Source organism: Entelurus aequoreus, linkage group LG10, assembly GCF_033978785.1.
Source record: "Entelurus aequoreus isolate RoL-2023_Sb linkage group LG10, RoL_Eaeq_v1.1, whole genome shotgun sequence".
NCBI lineage: Eukaryota > Metazoa > Chordata > Actinopteri > Syngnathiformes > Syngnathidae > Entelurus > Entelurus aequoreus.
The window spans coordinates 63469346-63491469 of NC_084740.1; the positions used below are offsets into that span (position 1 = coordinate 63469346).

The window sequence follows — 22124 nt, forward strand, 5'->3', positions numbered from 1 at the left end:
GGTGTAAAAGAAAGGGCATCTCTATCTTCCTTCAAAACCGCAATAAAAGTTCACCTCCAGGCAGCTACAACCCTAAACTAACACCCTCCCCGGATTGCTAATAATGAAATGTAAACAATCAAATGCAGATAATTTTTCTTTTTCTTATGCCTTCTGATCTCTCTCTCTCTCTCTCTTTCTCTCTCTCTATGTCCACTACTTGATGTCCATATCCTACCCCCCCATCCACACCCCTGATTGTAAATAATGTAAATAATTCAATGTGATTATTATTATTATTAGGGACGGCGTGGCGAAGTTGATAGAGTGACTGTGCCAGCAATCGGAGTGTTGCTGGTTACTGGGGTTCAATTCCCACCTTCTACCTTCCTAGTCACGTCCGTTGTGTCCTTGGGCAAGACACAACGGACGGCGTGGCGCAGTTGGGAGAGTGGCCGTGCCAGCAACCTGAGGGTTCCTGGTTCAATCCCCACCTTCTACCAACTTCGTCACGTCCGTTGTGTCCTTGAGCAAGACACTTCACCCTTGCTCCTGATGGGTCGTGGTTAGGGCCTTGCATGGCAGCTCCCGCCATCAGTGTGTGAATGTGTGTGTGAATGGGTGAATGTGGAAATAGTGTCAAAGCGCTTTGAGTACCTTGACGGTAGAAAAGCGCTATATAAGTATAACCCATTTATCATTTATTATCTTGTGTGATGACTGTATTATGATGATAGTATATATATGATAGTACCGGTATATATATGTATCATGAATCAATTTAAGTGGACCCCGACTTAAACAAGTTAAAAAACTTATTCGGGTGTTACCATTTAGTGGTCAATTGTACGGAATATGTACTTCACTGTGCAACCTACTAATAAAAGTCTCAATCAATCAATCAATGTGTTTTGTATTGATATGCGAGTTGCTCAGCATTTCATTTGTTGAATTGGATTGGAAGTGCCTTATTTTGTTTGTATATTTCTTGTTGTTTGTTCAAATAAAAAACAAAACACTAAGACGCCATCATTACATATCGAAGGCCTTGGTTGACCTCTAGCGGGATTATTAGGGAACTACAACCACAGTGACGTCATCGGTGCGTACCATTGCATCACTCCGGGGGGGGGGAAACCAAATAATACACGAGGCTTAAACCGTGAGTTTATGAACATTAGCAAAATACTTGGGCTCATCATATTGTTAACTACTCTAAACATACTATTGTTGGCTTTAAATGAAAGCTGATAATGTACAAAAGCCAGTCTATTGTCATTACGGCGAATACCCCCCCCCCCTGTTGAGAAAATGGCGGATGCTAGGAAGAGAGGCGCCTTTTCTGAGTTCATGTCAAAACACTCGCATGTGTTCAATTGCTTACTTTTACTCAAGATAACTCTGTAACCCGCAGTGAAACACTGACCAGGAAAATCCCTCGGCAAGGTCCAACATTTCAACATGGCCTCCAAAAAGAAGCGAACGCCAAATGTACAAAGCGACAGCTGGGTCGTCATTACAGCAGGTAATGTTACGCGGCTACGAGGTAGCGACAAGAAAGCTAACTAGTCGAGTTTAACGCTAGCGTGCTCGTTTCGTCACTTGTCAAGCATTTACCGACATTCTCTAAATGTATTAGAGATGTTGGAATGTGACGTACCTGACTGTACTTGTGGTGCCCTCAGACTCCGCCATAGACGCACAGGGGAAGGACAGTGACCCAAGTTTTGTGAGACTACGGAATCCCGCAACAGGTACAACTTCCGGTCCGCCCACCAGTGACCAACACACCTGCAACTTTATATTAAACTATCTGAGTTTCTAATGACTTCCAAATCTTACTGGCACTCATAACAAAAGTGTTTTAGCACAACACAATACATTGCTAATGCTAACCCTTCACATTTGAAAACAACTACTACTTGTTCCTTCTTGTTAGTTTACCTATTTAATTGGCTGGGAGTAGTCACATGACAACTGCCTTTGAGTAAGACAGCCATTCTGACTCAAGCTAAAACATGCTTCCTTTCTCATGATTCAAGTATTATTTACAGCAGACCTAGGCAAATTAAGGCCCGGGGGCTTTTTAATCTGGCCCGCCGGACATTCCCAAATCATTTTTTTAGATCTTTAAGATGGAAACTGTAGCTGCCATTAAATAAATAAATGATAAATGGGTTATACTTGTATAACGCTTTTCTACCTTCAAGGTACTCAAAGCGCTTTGACAGTATTTCCACATTCACCCATTCACACACACATTCACACACTGATGGAGGGAGCTGCCATGCAAGGCGCTACCAGCACCCATCAGGAGCAAGGGTGAAGTGTCTTGCCCAAGGACACAACGGACATGACTAGGATGGTAGAAGGTGGGGATTGAACCCCAGTAACCAGCAACCTCTCCGATTGCTGGCACAGCCACTCTACCAACTTCGCCACGCCGTGATGATGATGTGCAGTAATGTTTGCAATTGACCGTAAGTCAATTGCAAACATCGATATACGCGATATATCGCGGGTTTGTCTCTGTGCGATATAGAAAATGACTATATTGTGATATTCGAGTATACGTTCTCACGCAGTTGCTTTTAGCTGCTGGCATTACACTACAGGCTCTCCTCGCTCTTTCCTGTGTCTCCTTCTCACAGACAGACAAGCGCACCTTCTTACATACGTCACATACTGTCACGACATACGTCACATACGTATACGCCCTCGCGCAGCAAAGAGGTAGCAGCATGGGTAACGTTAGCTGTGATGCTAGCGCAGCCGGGCGAGTGGTAATACGAGAGAGAGAAGGTGCGAATCTGGTAACAAATGAAGTAATAATTAATTACCCCCAAAAACAGCAGGCGGTCCATCGTCTGGCGGTGGTTTGGCTTCAAGTGGGAATATGTCGAACAGACAACCGTAATTTGTCAAGTGTGGGGCAAACGCGTTGCTATAAAAAGTAGCATTACTGCTAATATATAGCATCATTTGAAAAGTCACTTGCTAGAGAATGAAGAGTGCTTACTCCGTATGTCAACATCTCCGTTCGGTGCCACACGCCCACACCATCAAAATGCAGAGGCAAACATTTCCAAATCAACACCGTATGAAAAAAATAGTGATTTTTTTAGTTGGGATTTCCTTCTCTGCATGAAAGTTTTAAAGTAGCATATATTAATGCAGTATGAAGAAGAATGTTTTAATGTAGACACATAGAATCATCATACTGGTGTGATTATATGCATCAAGTGTTCATTCAAGGCTAAGGCAAAATATCGAGATATATACCATGTATCGCGATATGGCCTTAAAATATCGCAATATTAAAAAAAGGCCATATCGCCCAGCCCTAATACAAAGTATTTCAATGGTTGTAATCTGCGCTTTTGCATGATATACTAGTTATTATGGTGATCTAATTAGTTACTATGGTAATCTAAGTCACAGCAGCTCAGACGAGGCACCAAGCAGTGTGGGTGGGGAGCGTTTCCACAGAGTGTTTCCAGAGCGGCCAGCCTGAAATGTGGGTGTCAGGGACAGACGCAGAAGGAGATTATTACAACAAAATTTTAAAGCTTAGTGATATATCAGATGTATCAAATAGTAGGTGGGTGTTTTTTTACCCTTGGCGTTCATATTTCGCTTTTTTTAATGCTTTTTTGTAGGGCTTTTTTGTAGGGCTGCAACAACTAATCGATTAAAATCGATTATAAAAATAGATGGCGATTAATTTAGTCATCGATTCGTTGGATCTATGCTATGCGCATGCGCAGAAGCTACTTTTATTTTTATTTTTTTAAATAAACCTTTATTTATAAACGGCAACATTTACAAACAGCTGAGAAACAATAATCAAAATAAGTATGGTGCCAGTATGCTGTTTTTCCCCCAATAAAATACTGAAAAGGATAGAAATGTAGTTTGTCTCTTTTATCCGATTATTAATCGAAGTAATAATCGACAGATTAATCGATTATCAAATTAGTTGTTAGTTGCAGCCCTACTTTTTTGTTGATTGTAAAGTATGTCAATCAAGAGGGGATGTGACGTTCATATGTTGTCAATATTCAGTGTTTTATCGTTCATAGTTAATATTGTAAATTCCACATTTTTTATTCTGGGTGCCTCATTCAGTAAAGAAGTGTAAAATTCCATTTTGTTTTTTAAGGCGGTCTGTCATAACGTTTTTAGCATTCAATCAGACATTATTGTGAGGTTTTGTATTTGTGTTCCTAAAAATAGATATACCGGCCCCCAGACACATTTTTTTCTCTAAATTTGTCCCCATAAGTCAAAATAATTGCCCAGGCCTGATTTACAGGGTTTGTACGGGTGCTTAAAAACCTTGAAAATGCTTGCATTTTAATGTTGTGTTTTCAAGGTTTGAAAAATGCTTGAATTTTGGGTGAAGTGCTTGGAAATGTTCATCATATTTCTCGGCAGTCTGACTCGATAGGCTAATTATAAAATGGAAAAAAATAAAATAAGTTTCCTTAAAAATGAAAGCTACACGCTTGATCTGTTGGCATTTGCACGAGCCCTTACATTAGGTTGTTGTCATGCCAAAGCCGTATATACGGCTCTGTGTTGCCCCCAAGAGGACAGTGGTGCATTGGTCCATCATGCCGGGAGGTTGTCGTTTTAATGAACATTGGATGGAAAATGACAAATACAAACTTTGGTTAAAACGTGGAGCAAATCCACGTGTAGCCTGCTGCAAAGTATGCAAAAAGGAAATCCAACATGGTTCGATGTATTTTTTGCTCCATTATTTTGGTTGTCTATTTAACTTGTCTGACATCAGTTAAAGTAAACAAGTTACATTTTGTCATTTTGGTTAATTGCATTAAAATGGTTACATTATTGGACTTGTTTGTACTGTGAAGGTCATGTAATGTATAATTTGTTACCTTTTTCACAATTTAGAGCTGAGTTAATATGAATGATTTTGTAGTTTTTACACAATATGGTTGTATGCATTTCTTGCTCTCTCATTTTCATTGTCTACTTAACTTGTCTGGCTACCTCAGTGAAAGCAAAACAAGTTTACTTTTGTCTTTTTGTTAATTTCTTATCATAGCCACAGTTATAAGGCTAGATATGCTTAATGAAAGGTGACTGAGGTGTTGTGAAACAGACAAAATATTTTCCTTTCATTTATTATCCTTATATTAATGGAACAGTTTTGTTAATAAATGAGTGAAATTGACATTTTGAGGGTGCGTGTATTTATATCACAATAATGCAGTTTACAAGCACAAATACGGTGTGAATCAATCCTTGCTGGTCGATGTCATTGAGTGCTGTAAGTAAGAAAAAGAACAAGAAATGTGAAAAACTACACAAATGGAGACACGTTGTAAACACCAATGACATTGAATAGTCTACAGAAACACTGCTTCATTTTCTATGCCCCATTCAGTTAATGATAACTGCTGCTTCGCTTCAATGTTAGGCTTAGGTTTTAGCAGATTTTCCATATTTTTCCTACAGACAGCATTTGGTGACCTCAAACAACAAGGCTATGGACTGATTCACACTGGTTTTCGCCTTTTGAAGGGTACTGGAAAAACTGGAAAATTGATTTTGAAAGCCCTTTAAAAGTGCTTGAATTTGACCATGGAAAAGGTGTAAGAACCCTGTATTTATTACCAAAGAACATCAATCCATTTTCTACCATGTGTCCCTTTCATTAAATAATCACCCACTTTTAAAACTGCACCAGAGATTTTTTAATCTTCTGTTTATCTTTGGTACATGCTTCCTTAAAGTTTAGTGTGAATGAGTGAAGTCACTTATGTTTAGTTCGGCTTACTAACATAGAGGGTGTTCAAAAAAGTATATTTCTGCATCTTGTAATAAAATATTGATGCTAAAATGATGGTTATTTGTAGGGATGTCCCTATCAACATTTTTGGCCTCTGATCCAATGCAAATTGTAGTCCCAATCCGACACTTTGACAATATATTTATAGAACTAAAAATGCATTATAGCGTGTATCTAAAGTAAACAATAATGCATTTTTCTAAACTCATCCTATTACTCTTAGAACTTGCTCGTATTGTTAGAAATCAGATGACGCATTACATTTGTGTTATTGAATGCTACATACAATTTTTTTAACAAAATAAAGTGTCCAGTGCACAATAACTAAACAAAAGCAAAAATGAATATTGGCTGTCATTTAAATCATTGAGTTTTGCCCTAAAAGCTGTTCTGTATCCGGAGACTTACTCCCTGAGTTTGTGAAGAATAATGAAAGCGACCCAAAAAATAATTTTGGAAGAACAAAAAAAATAAATTATCGCCTAACCTTTGACAGCTTCTCTCTTCTTTATCGTCAACTTTCTCTTTTTTTTTTCTTTGTGTTATGTCTCTTCATCCGCACTGCGCTGTCCCCGCTTCCCACATGCACACAGAGGTCACATCACTGGCAGCGCAATTTACATCACCAGTAGGTGGATCGCTCTCATGTGCACCCTATTGGAACAGTTTTGTGCTTATTTTACTCATCAAATGAATCATCAACGCAACAAAATTTAAATCAATATTTATGTCTGTCTAAATTATTCGATTTACCCCATGAATAATTGCAGCCCTACCTGGGACACAGCTGTGGTAGGTCATCAGCCGATCACTGATCAATTAAAAAGGCTAATATCGGCATCTGTAATTGTTTGTCTACCTATACAGTATGTATGCGCCCTTGATTGACAGGCGACTAGTCAGAGTAGAGCTGCAACTAACGATTAATGTGATAATCGATTAATCTGTCGATTATTACTTTGATTAATCGATTAATAATTGGATAAAAGAGACAAACTACATTTCTATCCTTTCCAGTATTTTATTGGGGGGGAAAAACAGCATACTGGCACCATACTTATTTTGATTACTGTTTCCCAGCTGTTAGTAAATGTTGCAGTTTATAAAGTTTTATAAAAAATAAAAATATATATATTTAAAAAAAAAAAAAGAAGCCTCTGCGCATGCGCATAGCAAAGATCCAACGAATCGATGACTAAATTAATCGCCAACTATTTTGATAATCGATTTTAATCGATTAGTTGTTGCAGCCCTAGTCCAGAGTAGTCGGTACCAGTAACAAAATGTATTCGATACTTTTCAAAATAAATGTAACCACAACATTTTTTTTATTGTTGGCTTTATTTTTACAGATAATTTTATAATACATTAAACATAGGTTTCTTATTGCATTCAAATAATAATTTGAGAAAACTGAAAAACATGGCATTAAATAACAGTATGCAGTAACATACTGTCATTTTCCAGTGTATTATTTAGTCAAAATTGTGAGGGATAGATTATTAATGTACTTATCTACTATTGTTGCACAAACTTAGGCCTTGTTACCACTGCAGGTAATTTGTCCTGTTCAGGCACTCAGGCAAATCATATTGTTGAAGTAGATGCCCATAGCTGCTATACAGATTTACTTTAGAAAAGAGAAATGTGGGATACTTCTCTTGTTGCCCTATTTGTATTTGACTTTATTAAATGTTTGGGTAGAATTTTATTAAACAAAACCAGTTTTCTTTTAAGTAATGTAAAAACTTATCAAAACTGTTTATCTATTTTATGGAGGAATGTAGTTAATCATAGAACTGGCATTCAATGTTATTAAAAAGGCATACATTTTAAATCGAGAGTCGTTTTGAATTGAGAAGCAATTCTGGATCGAATCGTGTGGTGCTCAAAGATTCACAGCCTTAGTGAACGTTGCCTCATATCATTTAAATCGTCTATATCAGTGGTCCCCAACCTTTTTGTAACTGCGGACCGGTCAACGCTTGAAAATTTGTCCCACGGGTGGGGGGAGGAGGGGTATGGTATTTTTTTTTGTTTGTCATAAAAAAACACAATCATGTGTGCTTACGGACTGTATCCCTGCAGACTGTATTGATCTATGTCAGGGGTCTCAAACTCAATTTACCTGGGGGCCACTGGATGCAGAAACTGGGTGAGGCTGGGCCGCAAGAAAAGATTTCTTGAAAAAAATCTAACATGCACTTTTTAATTAATTCACCTTCTTTGAATGGCTTTCCCGCCCTAGCAACCATCTCACTCACCATGTAGCTAGCTTTGACTGCTGCATCGCTCTTTTCGCTTGCTTTCTTGACGAAATCTTGTTGCCTCAGTAGACTGGTTTTAAAATTTGCAACCCGGTTCACTCTCTCATCTCCCTGGTATTTTGCATACTCCTCACCATGTCTAGTTGTATAATGACGTTTCAAATTGTATTCCTTCTGCACCGCAACTTTCTCTGTATCAACTACAGAAAAGAGCTATATGGATTATTCATAAAGTAGATTACTTAGAACACACTAACATATTATTTATTAATGCGGGTTTATTGAAATTACAGGAGCTAGTAAAGTTACAGACATTAGGTGTCATGTTTAAGGCTAAAAGTAAAACATTACCAGCAAATTTACAAAAAATGTTTTTCATCACTTCTGAGAATGAAGAGCATAGAAGAAAAGGTAATTTCCAACATCAGTAGTCAAGGACAACTTTAAAACAAATGTGCATATCAGTGGTGGGGGTTAAACTATGGAATTATCTTTACAATGAGATAAAAGATTGTAAAAATATATTCCAATTGAAAAAATATATAAAGACAGAACAATAAGATCATATGGACAGCCATAAGTGTTTACATTTTGCTTTATATTTATTATTTTACTTATTTTTTGCCTGGTTTTGTATTTGTTTTGTATCATCCCGTGAGGTGTATATTACTTCTTTTGTTTTTTCTGTTCGGTTTGTACATCAAGAAGTTTTGCACTTCTTGTGGGTTTTTTTTTGTTTGTTTTCGTTATATTTGGATGTAATTGTTGGTTTATATGATATCATTAAGGAAGACTACGTATTATGTTGAAGGGGGCAGAAAAATCCTGCTCCTTCTCAGGCATTGGTGTGTAAATGTATAATTGAAAAATTGAGGTATAATTGTCTTATCGATCAAAGATGCACATCAATGAAGGAGATAAATAAAAATGAAATGAAATGAAATAAGACACGTCGGGGTGCTCCTGTGCTCAACAAAGAAATATTGCATCAAAAATGGAGGTAGCAGGGGTGTTTTTGTAGCCCGAAAGAGTTAAGGCTGCAAAGGATTCTGGGTATTTGTTCTGTTGTGTTTATGTTGTGTTTAGGTGCGGATGTTCTCCCGAAATGTGTTTGTCATTCTTGTTTGGTGTGGGTTCACAGTGTGGCGCATATTTGTAACAGTGTTAAAAAATAAATAAAATAAAATATGACCACCCTCAGTCTGACATGTATGGCTGTTCCTCAAGTATGTCTTGCAATAACTTGCCTGTGTCTGCAGAAGCCACATACAACATGTGTCTAAGGCCGACACGCTGTTAGTTTGGAGCAAAAGATGATGCGGTGACAGTTTCTAGAGGGCTCTAAAGGCAGTGACATCATGGCACGCCCTCGATTTTGTCGAGAGCCTTATACCACACCGTGAGTGGTAGATTCCTCCGCACATAACGCTGTCAAGCGGCATTCATTTAAAACTCGCGGGCCGCACTAACATTAAACTTTCATATTAAGGTGGGGGCCGCACAATAACGCGGGCCGCGTATTTGAGACCCCTAATCTATATTGATATATAATGTAGGAACCAGAAATATTAACAGAAAGAAACAACCCTTTTGTGCGAATGAGTGTAAATGGGGGAGGGAGTTTTTTTGGGTTGGTGCACTAATTGTAAGTGTATCTTGTGTTTTTTATGTTGATTTAATAAAAAAAAAAAAAGTGTATTTTTTAAATTTCTTGTGCGGCCCTGTACCAATCGATCCACAGACCGGTACCGGCCCGCGGCCCGGTGGTTGGGGACCACTGGTCTATATCACCCAAACCAACATGTTTTAAAGCACCGCCTACGGAGCGACGCTTCAGTGTTTATAGCTTCACGTGTATGGTTAGTTTTTAAGCCAAAATACATCCATTCTCCCTCTCCACAGTGTTTCTGCATGTAAGTGCTCTGTGTGTGTGTTGACTCACATGCGCTTCGGCTCATATTACCAGAAATGTCACCACGGCGCGGCATCATTTGCATGGAAAAAAAAGTACCGGTATTTTTTACAGGCAGTATAGTACTTTTTTTCATTAATCAGTATCGCGGTACTCTGTTAGTGGCGGTATACCGGTCAACCCAAGTCAAGAGTGTACCTCAAGTTAGCTGGGATAGGCTCCAGCCCACCCACATGGATACAACAATGAGGTGTTGTCTTCTTCTCATTGCAGATGCAGCCTCTCTGTACTTGCTAGGTGGTGGCGATGGCGTGCTGCAGCTTTATGAGGTCAAAGCGTTTGAAGAGGAATTCCGCTCCTGGTTTGTTGGCCAGACAGTACAGAGAGGTAAGCGTCACTACCCGTAAGACACACAGTATATGTACTAATTATTGCTAATTGTTAACCATATTTTTTTACACAGATGGGAGACTTCTTTTTGTCACACCGATGGATCCTCTGTACCTTATTTTACCCTATTTGATCAAATCTGGAAAAGAAGTAAGATAATCATCAAGCATATGTCTTCTACATTAAACTGCACCCACCAGGCACTATATCAGGTACAACAACACAGTCTGAAGTTATCCAATTAAAGGATTCTGTGTTGAATGTGTTACGGAGGGAAAGGGTGTCAATGATGTTCACTTGCAGGCATGTGAAATGTCCACGAGAAGACGGAAATCCGCGTTTGTAAACATACATTTTTACGCCAAAATATCACTTTCGTGTTTTTTAAATGAAATATAAATAAAAAAACGATCCAAACAACATTTTTTGAACGCTCGCCTCAGCCGCAGGTACTTGCTGTTCATCTTTCGTAAATGCCGCACTGAGTTGCAAGACGGGAAGACGATCTCAGGAGCAAACAAGCTCCCTGGTTAGCTAACCATCTAGCTAGCTTACTTGTTGTCACCTACGTTCGCTCTCCGAGCCACAGCGTTGACGGCTGTCTACTTTGCTGCTAATCATGTTGGAATGATTACAATCCAAACACTGTTAGTTCCGAAGCAGTTGTAGTTTTAGAGCAGGGGTGTCAAACTCCTTTTAGCTCAGGGGCCGCATGGAGGAAAATCTATTCCCACAAAGGCCGGACGGGTAAAATCATGGCATAATAACTAGAGATGTCCGATAATATCGGCCGATAAATGCTTTAAAATGTAATATCGGAAATTATCGGTATCGGTTTCAAAAAGTAAAATTAATGACTTTTTAAAACGCCGCTGTACGGAGCGGTACATATCCGGTAAAACACGGACGTAGGGAGCAGTACAGAGCAGTTGCGTCTCCCCTCGCCCCTCTCCCACACACAACACAGGAGTTGACGACTGCAGCATGAGAGGTTTACTGGCGACGCTTGATGACCTCATCAAACCGCCGCGAGCGGAGCATAACAACAACAAGAGTGTGTTGTTGCCGGTGCTGTAGCCATGGCTAACAAGCGAGCTCGCTTGGTGACTGACTAACGACACCATGTCTATGGTTTGGGATTATTTTAAAGTGTGTCTGACGGATAAAAAACTGGCAATTTGCAATGACTGCAAAAAGTTGGTTATGCGAGGAGGAACCAAGACTTCTTCCTTTAATACGAGCAATTTGATCTCCCACCTCTTCAAGATTCATAAGGAGATACACGATGAATACAAGCGGAGGATGGATGAAAAGCAAACAACGAAAAAAAAGTAGTACCACACAGTTGTCGCTTAAAGACTCTGCCGAGAAAAAACTAAAATAACGCACGCAATATGGCAAAAGCTACGGTGGCGAGTCATACAAATACATTAGAGCAGGGCAGATTGAGCCCAGTTTATAATTTCCTGTTATACAGTATACCAGGCAGTCTTGCACTAAAGGAGGACTGTTATTGTTTACTTTATTACTCTAGTATACTCTGGACTGAAGCTGTGTGCCTTCATTGTTTTTGTAGCTGTTTTGAGGCATGTTTAAAAAATAATGCACTTTGTGAAAGTCAAAGTGTAGTATTTCCCATAGTTGTAATGGATATCAAGATTCTCTCAGGGAGAGCATGTCCCAAATTCCAAGCTGTGCAACCATTCTCCCGAATTACTGCCCAGACAACAATATTAAGGGCGTGCCGTGATGGCCCTGCCTTTAGCGTCCTCTACAACCTGTACAAACAGCGTGCAAGTCCAGTCACATGTTGTATTTGGCTTTTGTAGACACACGTAAGTGACTGCAAGACATACTGGATCAATAGCCACACAGGTCACACTGAGGGTAGCCGTATAAACAACTTTAACACTGTTACAAATATGCGCCACACTGTGAACCCACACCAAACAAGAATGACAAACACATTTCGGGAGAACATCCGCACAGTAACACAACATAAAAACAACAGAACAAATACCCAGAATCCCATGCAGCCCTAACTCTTCCGGGCTACAATACACACCCCCGCTACCACCAAACCCCGCCCCCCGCGTCGGCTAAATACAAATATATTACACAACCCCAAACATGTCTTTTTCAAAGCCTGCAGTGAAGAGAAAGGTTAGTGATGAGCAACACTTAATGCTGATAGAAATGTTCCTCTTTTTTTTTGCCGGTTTTTCTCAAAGGGTGCTCAAATGCCTGCACTTAGTGACTCTAATGATAAAAGTTATACTATATTTTTTATGCTGCCTGGTGTAATGTCATGTTGAGGTTTACTAAGTGTCTCTAGTGTCCTTCACTCCCCTCATCTGTTGCCCACCCTCTTAGTCAGCTTGTGAATCACTTCCACCTCCATAAAGACTCCATAAAAGTATCATTTAATAGTTCTGATGTCCTCTGCTGTGTGTGTATTTTAAGGGTAAGTTCCAGCCTGTGGCGCAAATGGTGATGGACGAAGACTTTCCTGCATGCACCAAGTTGCTGAGCTGCTCACGCTCTCAAGCCTCCATGCATCACATTGCAGATGAAAAAGGTTGGCAGCGAGTAGCCTCAAACTTGACTAGTATTTATAATCAGAGGCAATACCGGTACACTGATTCTTCTTTTTCCAGAGGTAGGAAGTCTCAAGTTTCACCGATACAATCAGGAAAAAACCATGACTTGGTTAAAGAAAAAGGTACATCATTCTTCCTATATCGGTGTCACACATTTGCACAGTTCAATTTGGTTATTGACGTGTGGCTACAGGTGGAAAAAACGGTCCCGATGCTGAAGAATAGGAACATCTCTGTGGGGGGTGCCATTAAATCCACCACATACGTTCGAGTCAAGACCGAGTCGGACTCAAGCAATGGTAACGTCTTCTTATATTGTAACTCTATTCTTTAGTGGTAAAGTCTTACAAATTTAAATTGTGTAACGGTTTGCTGGAAAATAATATGTTTCTTAAGTTGCACCAAATAATCTTTGCTTTGACTTTTTTGTGAGGCCACCATCTCAGAAAGGCGTTATGATAACCATAGAAGAGGGAATTGAAAAAAGCAGTACACAGTGTCCTCTTCAGTGGACATATTGTTTTTGGTTGAGTTCTTTTTTTGACAGTTACACATTTTAGAAAAATAGCTTTGTATACAAAGCACAAATGTCCACCGCAGTGGACACTGGCTCTAATGAAGATATGACTTAAGAGACGATACAGTATTTCAATATTGATGATATTAATATTAAGAACATAATTTCTGTAGTCTTATTGTGAATTTAACTTATTGAGACTTGTCCCCCAGGGACTTTCAGTAGTTCTCCCTCTAAACATCCACAGAAAGCATACCATTAAATTAAGTTTTAATACGCCGCAGTTAACTTTTTTTACATCTGCATGACAGTTAAGAATGTTAAAAAGTTGCATGTACAGCTAAAGGTGACAGTTTGACCCTGTAACGGCTTAGTCCAATTTCTATTGTTTCCGATGGTAAAATTGTACTTCAATTGTACAACCTCAGAGGTTGCACTGAAGTTAGATTATTTAAGAGGTTCTGTAGTACTCTCACAGCAGCAGTAGATGGCGGCAAACTATTGAACTCCTCATTATTTTCCCACCTTATTATAATGACAGTTGTTTGGTCACCTTCACATTTCAGAGGACTACCTCCGCTATGCACACGGCCTAATATCAGAGTACCTCAGTGAAGACCTGAGCAAAGACCTCCTCCGTCACCTGCAGTATGGCTGCGCACACACACACACACACACACACACACACACACAAAACACGTGTTCCTGCAAAGTCAATTCCATTAAGAGTCTTGTTTTACAACTACTTCTACTACAGGTTACCAGAGATCACAAGTCCAAAGGAAACTGAGCCACCTTCAAAGGTATGTTATGACTTAAGTGTCAATTACATTAATGCGATAGGGAATAATCTACATTTCCGAAGTCATGAAAGGGCTTCAATACATTTAAAAAAAAAAAAAATTGCTATTGTACAAATGTTATAATTGTATATATTAGCTAAAATATTTCTATTGTATTTCTAGTTGGGATAGCAATGTAAATCTTGTAATAATAATTTTCATACATACATAAACCGAATTAACCGGATTTTAATCACGATGTTGGCAGCGTCAATTAAATGAGGGTGATCGTCGGCGATATTACCATTTAATAAGCAGGCTCTGCTGCATATCAGATCGAACACTTTCAGAACCAGCAGTCCACCAACCACCAGAAGGCGGACTCCTGTAAGAGTGAGCGAGACCAAAGGGGGACAGTAGATCAGCCTGTAGCTCCTGAAAATATTAGGAAATATAAATGCATTATTACATCGGTGCCTTCCCCTCCCATTAAGTGACCCACAGAGTGCTAACCGTGGAACACGGCCGCGCGCCTCACTGTTCTCTAGGCACCCACCTGCTCGTTCCCCAAACCCGGAAATGCTCCCAATGCGTACGCCACAGCGAGTTGCACGGCAAAGCTTCGTTAGTGTGCACATCCAAACAAATGATCGATTTGCGGAAACACATTAACCTTTAACAACACATCCCTTGTTTCCTCAACTGCCATAGTTTGCCCGTGACGTGAAGCTAACAATCCAAACAGAGCTCACAGAGCGGGCCACCCGCCACCACGCGCACAAAGCCTTGATGAACAGCTACAAGAAGCCAGTTGCCCAAAATACCGACAACCGTAACATCAACCGTACACCGAGTGACCCTGCATCCACCCACCTCTCAAAGACACGCCAAAATAACAGATGTAATAAAGTTATGTTTGGCCAAAGACATGTCTATATATACTTTGAGCAGTACACTGTGTTCCTTGTAGTATGTGCCTTTTGTGCATAATCTTATTTTTTACTTGTTTGCACCGGCATATTTATTTATTTGCCTTTGTCTTGTGTGAGTTTGTAAAGTTTCATTTTGAATTGGAAGCATAGTTCACATACTTTGTTTTAAATAGAAAGTGCATTATAAATATGTTTTACATACAGTAACTGCATAATCGTGATTAATTATTTTTTTTAGCACTTTTAATGATACAGATATTAAACGTTGCGTAAGTCTGTCTGCCCGTCTGTGACGTCATTGCCACGCACCATCAGTCATCAAAACAAGTATGGCGGATACCGGAAGAGAAGCAGACGAACAAGAAATTAACAAGCCCCCATGGCGGTCTAGTGTGTGGAAACACTTACCTCAAATTTCTACAGAATGCAAAACGTCTACGGACCAGCATACGCGCGCCGGCAGACGTTTTCTGTTTTGTACTTAAGTCACTGTGTTTGTTTCCACTGCCTGCGGAACATCACTGACATGTCGTTCCACATTCCATAGCTAAATATACGCAGAGCTTCTATTTTTGCCGGATACCGCAACAAATCCGTTAATTTTAGCTAAAATTTGGTAATGTTGGACAGGAAGTAATGCACAAACACAAAATAAAGTACCCGGCTTACTTTCAAAATAAAATACTCTGTCATCAAGGCGGATTGTATTTTACACTTTGAAAGGTCCTAATGGGCGGCGATGGACATGAAGTCAACTTGTCAAAGGTTTTCAAACTTGATTTCATCTTGTTGACACATGCTGATTCTGGAGGTCCAAAAATAAAGAATAATGTACAGACATATTCCGGGCAGCTAAATGGGGACAAAGAGGCCTGTGTCAAATATCAGCTGATATGTAGCTCACCAGGGATGATGTTACTGTTGTATTGTTGCTTGCTGCAAAAAATGAAGTGGTTTATCAAGGCAGGACCGAGTTTATTTGCTTTTGCTCCTCTAGAAGGACAGAATAAACTTTTTGTGGTTCGCTTTATCACGATTTCCCTTATCACGTGATAACGCGCGGATTTGTAAGATATTGTAAAAGTCAGCGCTTTTTTGCTGCATGACGGAACGGCGGTGGGGATTGCCGAACGGCAGAGGGCAGCGCCCTCCCGCGGTGAAGCCGGTCCACGTCCGTTTCGCATTCAGTGGAAATTTGGGGTAAGGCTTTTGCAAAGACTAAGATGTTCTTAATAAGTCGCTCACAGTTTGTAGGATATGTAAAGGTCAAGTAAATACAATTACATCGCGACATATCTCTAGAACAACCTACTAAGGCGCCATGGGATTTCACACAACGCAGATCGCCCAAGCACTCGCAGCGTTCCTGATGCAGCATCAGCACAAAGTAGTCTTTTGGTAAATATTACTGCACTGCTGTGTATTAAAATTAGAGTAGTAGCAAGTCAACTGCTCATTTAAACTAAAGAGATTTGGTTAGACTTAATTTTTACAATTCATTTGAATTTGTATTTTTATATGGAAAAACCTGGATACATGTTGGTTGCACTTTATTTCTGATATTAATATTGTATTATTTTATGTTGAAAGACAAAAGTAGAAGTAGCAGGTAAATATACTGTTAAATTGTTGGTTACTGTATTTTTTATTGAACGTTTCTTGAAAACTGAAAATGACAGCGGAAATGGCTTCCTTTTCTTAATTCAACCCTAAGTGTTGGTTGCTCTTTATTAAATAAAAATTTGAATGCATCGGAAATTGTCCATATAATATCCATAATTGATTTATATTTAATTCCCTTACAAGAAGTAACAAGAATATAGGAAACTTCAACTGCAGTGTCCAGTATCTAGTATTTATTCTACAGTCAAACTGGTGGAAATTTGGACTAAAAAGTTACTGAATCAATTGCATCTCACTAAATCGTTTCGGATCGTATCATTCTAATTTAACATACATTGTTTCTGAATTGTATCGAAAAACTGTTGTTAAAAAGAATCATTACACCCCTAAAGTTTGATAGAGAATGGTCTCATATAACGCGGCGTTCGACATAACTAGAGTGTGCCATGGACCACAACTTTTTGCCCGTTTTTACCCACCATTGTTTTTCACCAAACTATTGCGTGTTTGCAAACTTGCACGGTAAAACTTTATGAAAGTCCCCAAAAAGAAGGAATTAAAAGAAAAAAAAAAAACATCCATCCATCCATCCATCCATCTTACTCCGCTTATCCAAGGTCGGATCGCGGGGGCAGCAGCCTAAGCAGGGAAACCCAGACTTCCCTCTCCCCAGCCACTTCGTCCAGCTCCTCCCGGGGGACCCCGAGGCGTTCCCAGGCCAGCCGGGAGACATAGTCTTCCCAACGTGTCCTGGGTCTTCCCCGCGGCCTCCTACCGGTCGGATGTGCCCTAAACACCTCCCTAGGGAGGCGTTCGGGTGGCATCCTGACCAGATGCCCGAACCACCTCATCTGGCTCCTCTCGATGTGGAGGAGCAGCGGCTTTACTTTGAGCTCCCCCCGGATGGCAGAGCTTCTCACCCTATCTCTAAGGGAGAGCCCCGCCACCCGGCGGAGGAAACTCATTTCGGCCGCTTGTACCCGTGATCTTGTCCTTTCGGACAAAAAAAACACTAAACAAAAATAACAAACTATCGACCCAGCGATGTCCAAACCTACTGGTAGATAGTGCCTGTGCCTGCCCCATTCTGTGATGTGGGTGCCCAATCCACTATTCCTGTCTCGACCCGTGGGGGCACTATCCACCAAGCAGGTTTAGGCATCTGAGCTCCACGCATAACTTTTTCGAAAAGAAAAGGGTAAAAAATATAAAAAAATAAAGATTTCTATATATCGTAATGCAATCTTGGGAATAATGAGATCGATATTTCATGGACCACAACGACCGCATTATATAAAACTTTAACTGTGTGTGGTGTGTGTGTGTGTGTGTGATGGGGGAATGAATTTAACTGTTTCTTATTACAAATGCACTGTTTATAGAAGTTGCAAGTGATAAACACTTATTTAGTGAAACAAAAATAAAATAAAACTTCATCAATATACATGAATTAATGATGCATCAATAATCGATTTTTAATTGAATCGTTGCTCCTGAATCGTAATTGAATCGTGAGTCGCCCAAAGATTCCCACCTCTAATATTTATATGTACATATATGTATATATATACATAATCATTATATTCCTCTGTAATATACCTAATCTACAGTGCATATTTATCTAAAATAGACAAAAAGTGTTGACTATAGTATGTATCATACTGTCTGTGTGTTTCTATGAAATTTTCTCATTCTACCAGAAGCGTAAACTGTCCGACAAGCCGGTGGAGGCAGGAGAGGACTACACCAAATTCAACAGTGAAGACTTTGTGCGCAAAGTGAGTGTCATCTTGACCTGACAAAAAAAAAACGGTCGTGTTGGTTGGATTTGGTTACATCACATCTAAGGGTTTTTTTTTCCCCTCCGTGGAGACTACTCAGAAAACCTTGAGAGATTGTGTCACTCTTGTTTGTTTGAACTGGAGGCTGGAATAAGTAACAAATGTTTCTTTCTCTGCGTGTTTCATCAGCCACCAAAGAAGATGACGGCAGCTCAGAAAAGTCTGGCAAAGGTGGACAAGACTGGGATGAAGACGATGTCGTCCTTCTTCAGCCCCAAAGTCAAAAAATAATGGTTGGTTGCCGTCTTCATGTTTTGTACACATCACTTTTGTAATAAAGGAAACAAAATGTTTACTGTCTTTACCTGCATAGCTGTAGTCAGAGGTTTTTTTCCCACTTTTTACATCTACTGTAATACTACACTTGTTCAACATAAAAGATGCCATATACTGTATCTCACGCAACAACGTATCAGTACATTATGTCCGCGGTTCATTAAAAAGCATCAGAAATCATTAAACGGATTTCTTAAAAACCAAGCCGTAAATAGCAATTTTAGGCCTTAAATGGCAACAAAATGCATTCAATTCGATGTGCACAGACATTAAAAATTGTAGTCCGGTATTCTGTCAAACTGTGCTGCCCATAAAATTGAGCTACCCAAGGCTACTGAGCATGCGCATGCATGCTGTCAAACAGCATTTGAGTGCCTTTTTTCTCAAAAGTGGTGGAAAAGTCACTTCTGCGTAAAAGGGGACCTTTTAACAGATGCTAATCATTTAGGAGGTAGTTTGGGTAGAAGGTAAGACTGCCGCATGTTCCTCATCACCTTTCAATTTTTTATTTCAAGCTCTAATGCAGTGCTTCTCAACTGATTTGGCTGCTAGACGCACCACCACACCTTAATGACCCAAACCACTGCCTTTTTTTTTTAAACTCAAATATTTTCTATATAAAAAAATACATTAGAGTGCAGTTTGGATTTGAGGTACCATGGTGCAAAATCACACTGTACTAGAACAAAACATGTTTAATGATCATTTCAGAAAAAACATGTTTTTATCCACTGTAGGGTTGCACGATGTCGACGATATACATTTGGCCGACGATAAAGCTTTTAATGCTAGTGAAGTGAATTATATTTATATAGCGCTTTTCTCTAGAGACTCCCTAGTGAAACCCATTATCTACATCTTTAATCTACATTTAAATCAGTGTGGGTGTCACTGGGAGCAGGTGGGTAAAGTGTCTTGCCCAAGGACACAACGGCAGTGACTCGGATGGCGGAACCTGTAACCTTCAAGTTGTCGGCACGTCCCCTATCGTCTTATAGCGATAATGCATGCTGATGACACATTCCCGCCATGTTCCGCAAATTTGACAGGGACATACGAACAACCGCGTCTTTACTGCACAGTAGCATTCTCGCTAGCGGCTAACGTTCCTCCACAGTGCAAAGCTGCTTCTAAATCAGCAATCCCAGCCTCCATGGCGGCAAAAGAAATACATTTATCACTGAAGGATGAGGAATAGTTTTACATGCTACACTACAAAGCTAGCGCTCTTGAATGTGAACAAATGTGGGTAAAATTGATACAAATGTCGACAGTAACAATACCAAATATAGTACAGTATCAGCATATGGTCGATACTACAGCGGTTGGTTAGATCGATTTTTTTTATTATCAAAAAATCACCCAAACCGCTCGTACAACTCCAGCCCCCATCCCTAGTCCACAAACTTAAATTGATTGAACAAGAAGTGTTTTTCAGTACATGAAATATCTGAGGAGTCAAATCAGAGCACCAAGACCCGGATGGGAAAAATCTAGTTGCTCTGATATAACTCTACAGATGTTCAAAAAGTGCAATTTAAAACGACTTAAATATACCTGTACAGATTTAAGTAGATTTAATATTAACAGGAGGGCTGTTCCTCCTGTAGACCATCTTCTAGCTTTGTCCGGTAGTTCTGTTTGGGCATTTAACGGCCCTTAGTACGCAATCCCGTCATACCTAGGAGTCTTCATTGTGGGCAGAATTCCCCCATGTAAATCAACGTAAGCTCCAGCAGTTATCGGCGACCGATATTTGGCATTTTGACGTATATCGTATTGACCTTTTTCGTTTATTTTTACAACTACCGTATTTTTCGGACTATAAGTCGCTCCGGAGTATAAGTCGCACCGGCCGAAAATGCATAATAAAGAAGGAAAAAAACATATATAAGTCGCACTGGAGTATAAGTCGCATTTTTTTGGGAAATGTATTTGATAAAACCCAACACCAAGAATAGACATTTGAAAGGCAATTTAAAATAAATAAAGAATAGTGAACAACAGGCTGAATAAGTGTACGTTATATGACGCATAAATAACCAACTGAGAACGTGCCTGGTATGTTAACGTGACATATTATGGTAAGAGTCATTCAAATAACTATAACATATAGAACATGCTATACGTTTACCAAACAATCTGTCACTCCTATTCGCTAATCCCCATGAAATCTTATACGTCTAGTCTCTTACGTGAATGAGCTAAATAATATTATTTGATATTTTACGGTAATGTGTTAATAATTTCACACATAAGTCGTTTCTGAGTATAAGTCGCACCCCCGGCCAAACTATGAAAAAAACTGCGACTTATAGTCCGAAAAATACGGTACAACTACAGAACAACAACAGCAGATACAATACAGACACATATGACATCAGTATTTAGTATAAAAAAAATAATATTTAAGTAGCTAGTTATGACTGTTACTACACCGACAGCACGTCTCCTCTGCTTCAATAAACTTGTCAAAACCCCAAAAATTTTTTTAAAACAACTTAAAGCCTTGTCCGGCTGAAGTATACTATTCGTGTTTAAATTTTACTTATTTTACTGCGGAATTAATATTGACTCCAAATATCGGTTATCGGCCTCCTTGACTACTAATAATTGGTATCGGCACTGAAAAAATCGTATCGGTCGATCTCTACCGTAGACCCACCAGTTGAGAACCACAGATGTAATGGAAAAACAAGAACACAGTTGATTTTGAAAAATATCCAGCGGTAGATGGTTGAGGTTGTGAAAAGTGAGATGGGTGCGCACAAACATATTTTCTTCCCTGCCAGTATGCTCTGTATGTATTCAAGGCTATGCGTTCTTCTCATTGTAGCACGGTCCAATACCATTGACCTTGTTGGTGGGGGTCCTTTTATGCCAGCAACTCCAAGATCTTTTTACACAAGTAAGATTTTGAGATTTACTAGTATTTTTCCATGAATACAGAGGACAAAATGCATGGATGACATATTAAGTAGTTTGAATGAAATATTTTTTTTCTTTCACATCTATGGGTGAAAAAAACTGTTCAAGCTGCCCTTGAAGTTTTTTGGTAAAGTTACAGTAGGACTGGAAAATATTCTCGCCTTCCAGTCAGTCTTAACTGCTGAAGGACATTGATGTCTCTCGCCTTTTATGTCGCACATTCCTAATTCCATCAAGAAAGCAGCAATCCAGAAAC

The 22124-nt window shown here is 39.5% G+C and overlaps 1 protein-coding gene and 1 long non-coding RNA gene across 3 annotated transcripts in view; one reads left to right on the top strand and one right to left on the bottom strand.

Annotated features, from left to right (window-relative positions):
• The window catches only part of LOC133658895 (uncharacterized), a 174220-nt gene extending 172472 nt beyond the window's left edge, over positions 1-1748 (bottom strand). Inside the window, exon 1 of the long non-coding RNA XR_009827563.1 lies at positions 1640-1748. This is a non-coding gene — a long non-coding RNA (uncharacterized LOC133658895). The remainder of the gene's footprint in view (positions 1-1639) is intronic.
• On the top strand, positions 1295-22096 carry rnaseh2b (ribonuclease H2, subunit B). 2 transcript variants are annotated; one of them, XM_062061395.1, is made up of 12 exons: positions 1295-1504; positions 1665-1733; positions 10253-10366; positions 10443-10519; positions 12833-12947; positions 13027-13091; positions 13163-13268; positions 14053-14134; positions 14244-14289; positions 18524-18601; positions 18794-18897; positions 21777-22096. In XM_062061395.1, exons 1-11 carry the CDS (start codon positions 1441-1443, stop codon positions 18893-18895), a joined length of 918 nt encoding a protein of 305 aa, XP_061917379.1. In that variant the 5' UTR covers positions 1295-1440; the 3' UTR covers positions 18896-18897; positions 21777-22096. The 2 variants fall into 2 exon arrangements, with proteins under 2 accessions (XP_061917379.1, XP_061917378.1); XM_062061394.1 differs by lacking the exon at positions 21777-22096 and having other exon boundaries at positions 18794-18989.
• The last annotated feature ends 28 nt before the right edge of the window (positions 22097-22124 follow it).

Excerpts from the sequence above, each read along its gene's own strand:
- rnaseh2b (XM_062061395.1), top strand. The coding sequence starts at position 1,441 with ATGGCCTCCAAAAAGAAGCGAACGCCAAATGTACAAAGCGACAGCTGG. Across the intron at positions 10,520-12,832 it reads TGATCAAATCTGGAAAAGAA|GGTAAGTTCCAGCCTGTGGC; the intron begins GTAAGATAATCA and ends GTGTATTTTAAG. Across the intron at positions 13,269-14,052 it reads CGAGTCGGACTCAAGCAATG|AGGACTACCTCCGCTATGCA; the intron begins GTAACGTCTTCT and ends TTCACATTTCAG.